Source organism: Caretta caretta, chromosome 1 (assembly GCF_965140235.1).
Source record: "Caretta caretta isolate rCarCar2 chromosome 1, rCarCar1.hap1, whole genome shotgun sequence".
NCBI lineage: Eukaryota > Metazoa > Chordata > Testudines > Cheloniidae > Caretta > Caretta caretta.
The window spans coordinates 183,998,177-184,004,048 of NC_134206.1; the positions used below are offsets into that span (position 1 = coordinate 183,998,177).

The 5,872-nt window shown below is 50.6% G+C and overlaps 1 protein-coding gene across 3 annotated transcripts; it reads right to left on the reverse strand.

Annotated features, from left to right (window-relative positions):
• Positions 1-553: 553 nt before the first annotated feature.
• Positions 554-5,419, reverse strand: LOC125644664 (uncharacterized). Of its 3 annotated transcripts, XR_012664332.1 has the most exons (3): positions 5,260-5,419; positions 4,323-4,447; positions 554-1,494 (listed from the first exon to the last, which is right to left on the reverse strand). XR_012664332.1 is itself a non-coding variant. In XM_075117754.1 (2 exons), exons 1-2 carry the CDS (start codon positions 5,232-5,234, stop codon positions 1,090-1,092), a joined length of 1,131 nt encoding a protein of 376 aa, XP_074973855.1. In that variant the 5' UTR covers positions 5,235-5,253; the 3' UTR covers positions 554-1,089. The 3 variants fall into 3 exon arrangements, 1 of the variants encoding a protein (XP_074973855.1); XR_012664333.1 differs by lacking the exon at positions 4,323-4,447; XM_075117754.1 differs by lacking the exons at positions 4,323-4,447; positions 5,260-5,419 and adding an exon at positions 4,509-5,253.
• Between the last annotated feature and the right edge of the window lie 453 nt (positions 5,420-5,872).

Consider the following 5,872-nt stretch of genomic DNA (forward strand, 5'->3'; position numbering starts at 1 on the left):
CCCCTTGTGGCCCACCATGGCACTGTCACTATCTCTCTCAGCACCACCCGACAAAGTACTGGTAGCAAACGTAAACAATAGTCCCAGTGCAACAAAATCCAAAAATGTGTTCCACCCCACCAGAGCTCAGCTCTTAGTTCTTTCTCACTCTCACACAGAGTGTTGATTTGCAGGGATTTCTCTCTCTTAGGAGTCTCCCTTCCTCCAGGGACAGTCACAGGAGGGAGGGGAAAAGTCACATCATTCCTCCTCCCAGCTATCTGCCTACCAGAAGGAGCCAGCCACCTTTCTGCAGCTTCCCTCCCCAGCTCTCAGCCCTTTATTGGCATCCCATGAGTCCTTCATAGCTGGGCCTAATAATTGAATAGGGCCATTTGATCTTTAGCCAATGAGGAGCAGCTGGAAGGACAGCTGATCACCTCCTGTCTAAGAGCCAGCCAACCTGTGGCAGTATCTAACAAATAAATCGAGAGAAAATGCACAAATACAGATTATTTAGAAAAATACTTTGTACCTAAAATTGTGGCGGTTCAGTGATGAGACAGAACACAGCTTTATGCAAGCAAGCAGGCTGGTCAGCTGAGATGGGCGTTCTGCCCCCCCACCTTCCACCTTCTCCTTTTATTATATTTCTCCCCCTAAGCATTACACACTGCTACACAAAGGAATGTATGACGTTAATTCATATACTTAGTTACCATCCCCTATCTACTACAATCCTGGTTCTCAGGCCTTGAGCCCAGGCTAAGAAAGCCTCCCACCGTTGCTGTCCAAACAATCAAGTTCTCATGGTTCATATCTAGCCCTTGTCCTTGGATAGAGCAATGTGTGCATTGCTTCTACGAAACAGTCAGGGTGTGCCCCGCCTGCTTCCAGGTGGAATAGCTAAACATTAACCCTTCATCTCCCCGTTTTTTATTTATTGATATTTGGCCATCTCATGGTAGCCGTCAATTTGTTTTGTCATGCTATTTAACTCCCAGACAGACAAGGACATAACCTGGGGAGCTTTCCAGGGCAAAATTTTACAAAATCTTAACAAGGAAAGAATACATTGTACACAGCAGCAGCAAAAAATAAGCCCAATGATTACAAACACAAAATAACCAAAAGCTCAACATCTGCAATATAATCATCTAAAAGGGGTACACTTCTTTTAGGAAATAGCAGGCACAAAAGGCACACAATCATCACAGAATTAGCAGTGATTTGGGCGAGAATCGCCACAAACAAAGTCTCAGGAGTCTCTGGCTGTTGATCTGCTGCCAGTCTTCGTTGAGCCGCGGCGACCAATGCTTTTACTGCTCCCCATGTCACGGGCTGGCTTGGGACGCTACGCCTCCTCCGTTTCCGTCCCGTCGTTGTCGACTCGGGGGGCAACGCGGTCTCCTCCAAGGTCAGCTGAAACTCCGGTATGGGATTCGACAGTCCCTGGTGCCATGCCATGTTGTTTAAGTGCCGGTCGCACACACCGAGCTGGAACCCACAACGGTCCTGCAGGGAGAGACACAGCAGCATATCCCCGACCCCAAGTGATTAGAGGTACTGGGCCCAGCCACTGTGGATCGGGCAGCTGACAGTAATAGACACGTGGTCTTTCCAGTACCTCAGATTTGTGAAAATGCCGATCCGCAGGGGTCTGCTGATCTGCATTCAGTGTTAAATTATTTAAAGTAAACAAGAGGATATGCATTTGTTGTTAAATGTCTCCTAAGGTTCGGAGACGCAGCTCCCCTTGTTTTAATTGTTTATCTAGCAAGGTTTTGAGTGTGCGATTGGCACGTTCAACAATGGCGTGGCCCGTGAAATTATAAGGGATTCCGTGTGTAAGATGGACGTCCCAGCGGGCACAAAAGGTGGAGAGGGCTGCAGAGCAGTAGGCTGGGGCATATCTGTTTTAATTTGGCAGGGGCGACCCATAACAAAAAGGCAGGCCAGCAAATGGTGAATAACTTTGTTAGTGGCTTCCCCACGTTGTGGGGAAGCCCAAAAAAAAACTTAAATAAATATCAACGGAAACATGTAAAAACAAATAGGGGCGGAATTGTGGCACATGAGTAACATCCATCTGCCACAGCTGATTTGCTGCGGTACCTCGGGGGTTAACGGCATAAGAAAAAGTAGGAGCAGCAGCAGTACAGTGGGGGCAGGAACGAACAATGGAACGTGCATGATCAGCAGGAATGTGAAACTACCGGGCCAAAACAGAGGCAGACTGATGAAAAAAGGCATGGCTTTCAATGGGGTCAGAAAAAAGGGAATTTACCTGACCACGCAACGCGCGACCGGCGCATGCATTGCCCTCAGTGAGTGGCCCAGGCAGAGGGGTATGACTGCAAATATGAGCAACAAAATAAGGGAAATGACAAGTGGCAAAAAGGTGCTGCAAAAACAAAAACAGGCGAAGGAGGTCTGCATCAACCTGAGGAGTAATGAGGGCAAGAGGTAAATGATCAATTACCTAATAAACATAATAGGTATCCACAATTAAATTAAAGGGACAATCAGCAAAAGGTTGAAAGGCCAAAATAACAGCAGCTAATTCTGAGGGCAAAGGGGGATGGTAAAAAAACCAATCTTTTAAATCTAACACACAAAGTTGATCGGTTTGAGGAATTAAATTTGGATTTGGCAAGCCAAATTGCAAGGGGCCCATAGGTTGGATGCGTTTATTTATTTCCCTTAAATCATGTAACAGTTGCCAAGCACCCGATTTTTTCTTAATAACAAACACCGGGGTGTTCCAGGGACTAGTGGAGCTCTCCAGTCGCTGTGCTTGCAAATGCTGCTGCACAAGCGAATGAAGTGCTTTTAGCTTTTTTAGAGGGAGGGGCCACTGATCAATCCATACGGGCTCTAAGGATTGCCATACCAAGGGTAAGGCGGAGGGCACGGTGGGTGAGGGAGGGTTTTGGGCCATCAGATGTTAATATCGAGGGTGGTGTCTAACTTTGTAAGTAAATCACGGCCCCAAATATTGAGGTGGACAGGGAGCACAAAAGGGCGGATAGTAGCAAGGGTATGGCCTCCCGGTTTAGAGACCGTGACCCAAGACAAACTTTGGCGCCCGGGTTTACTACCCCCGATCCCCCACAATTCTTTAGAAGGAACCGTAGGCCAACTAACTGGCCACTCCAGATCACGAATCACCGTAACGTCAGCTCCAGTGTCCACCAGCCCTGTAAAAGGAACATCATCTAAGAGAAGTGTTAACTGAGGCTTCGAGGGGCGGACTGACATTGTCAGAGCAACAAGTGGAGAAGACGCGCTGTGAGACGGCGAGTGAGACAACGTCGATCCAAAGCCGCCTCCGCCCCGAGTTCGATCCTCGGCAGCTGGCACCTGATAGGGGACTAAAATCAATTGTGCAATTGACCGTCCACGCGGGAGCGACTGTGGAAGATGAGTCCACACCTGAACCTTAATAATGCCAGTGTAATCAGCATCAATGACCCCTGGAATGACAAAAAAGCCCTGTTTCCCAGCATGTGAGCGAGGGAGAACAAGACCTACAAAGCCGGCAGGGAGAGGTCCCGTCACCTGTGTAGGTATGGCACAGACCTCCCCTGGCAGCCGAAAGTCAGTGTCCTCCTGCATGATCAAATCAAGCCCTGCACTTCCAGCAGTCGCCGCCCTCATAGAGTCTACGGATTCCAAGGCAGAGGAGCGATTGCCTGAGTAGGAAACACCCCCGTTTGGCCCTGGGTTCGGGGGGGACCCGTCGCGCGGTTTTCCGACCCGCTACGACACTGATTAGCCCAGTGATAACCTTTCCCACACTTGGGGCACTTCTTTGAGGGTCGGGCTGGTGCCTTAGATGAGCGGCACTCCCGCTGAAAATGACCCTCCTTACCACAGCGGTAACAACGCTTCCCCTCCTTCCCAGTTTTTCTGAGGGCGGCAGCCAGAACTCCAGCCTTGTGGGCTTGTGTGCCGATGTTCTGGCATGCCCGCAGCACGTCTGAGAGCTCTAAAATACCAGAGGCTTGTGCTGCCTGGAGAGCACGGCGGCAATCCTTGTTTGCATTTTCAACTGCCAGTTTTAACAGGAGCTCGTGAGCTGCCTCAGTGTTATCCACCTGCCGGAGGATAGCCTCATGCAATCTGTTGGTAAAATCCAAAAAGGACTCTGAGGCACCCTGACGGATACTGACAAAGCTTTTGGTAGGCTTGCCTGAATCCGGGACCTTCTTGAAAGCATGCTGGGCACAGGTGGAAATAATGGGGAAGACGGCCTGAGGGAGTTGAGACTGCATCTGAATAGTAGCAAACGGGCCCTCCCCTGCCAAATGCTCATAAATGATACCGTGCGCTGCATGTACCTGAGCTTGGCGTTCTGCCATCTGCCGATACTCACTAAGCCAAATAACATACTGACTAGGTGATAACATCATGCGCAGCAGCGTTTTCCAATCCTCAGGGATTAGGGAGTACCCAGTACCTATCCCTTCAACGAGACCACGCACAAAGGTGCTAGTCAGGCCAAACTCATGAATTGCTTTCCTCACCTCTCTAACCACCGAGTATGACAAAGTGGTCCAGGTGCCCACGGGGTTGCACTGGTCATCATTCTGCCAGGTCACCGGGCAAACTGAGACCAGATCAGCCAGCTCCTCCGCTGTAAGATCTGATCGAGCTTTCGCTGTGTGAACCATTTGTTGCACCAGCGAAAGCTTCTGAGCAGATGCAGATGACCCTCCGGGGGGCCCCACGGGGGGAGGGTGATCACACACTGGCTCCGGTGGGGAAGGCCAGGGAGGCGGTGGTAATAGAGGCACTGGGGGCGAAGCAGGGGGAGGGATGGCTGCAGGAGCGAACGGGGGCGGCGGGATCGGCAGCCCCTCTGTTGGTGCTGGAGAGGGCCTTTCCGAGGCGACACGCTGTGTCGCATCGCCAGGAGGGGAGATGGCTGCAGGAGCAGACGGGCGTGGTGAGATCACCAGCCTCGCGAGGGAGGGCCTGTCGGAGGCGACACGCTGTACCACATCGCGGCAGAGGTGCCAGGCATGTAAAGCCTGCACGGGCGCCCGAGGCTCTTTGTGCAATGTCTGGCCCAATCGCTCCCAGTCTGCTAGCTTAAGGCTTCCGGCTTCAGGATACCACGGGCACTTGGCACACACCTCCTGTAGCAGGAGAGTAAGTGCTCGAGCCGGGCAGTCATGCTGAGCCTTACGCAGCAAATACTGCAGCTCATTGCGGTGTTGCACTTGCAAAGCAGAGAGGGAGCTTCCCATACTTACCACAATGAAAAATACTCACCGGGATCCGCGAAGCGGATGAGTGACGCGTCTGAAACCCTTGCCGGGCGAGGCGAGTGCTGAGGGCCCCACGTTTGGGCGCCAGTTGTGGCGGTTCAGTGATGAGACAGAACACAGCTTTATGCAAGCAAGCAGGCTGGTCAGCTGAGATGGGCGTTCTGCCCCCCCACCTTCCACCTTCTCCTTTTATTATATTTCTCCCCCTAAGCATTACACACTGCTACACAAAGGAATGTATGACGTTAATTCATATACTTAGTTACCATCCCCTATCTACTACAATCCTGGTTCTCAGGCCTTGAGCCCAGGCTAAGAAAGCCTCCCACCGTTGCTGTCCAAACAATCAAGTTCTCATGGTTCATATCTAGCCCTTGTCCTTGGATAGAGCAATGTGTGCATTGCTTCTACGAAACAGTCAGGGTGTGCCCCGCCTGCTTCCAGGTGGAATAGCTAAACATTAACCCTTCATAAAATAAATGTAATATATGAGGTATGTTTTCAATACATCTGATTCAAAATGAAACTAAAATGACACACAGTTATGCAGCCAGGCTCCACCAGTTAGCCCTATCATACAAATTTAGCATACTTGCTGATTAATTTATTAGAGATCA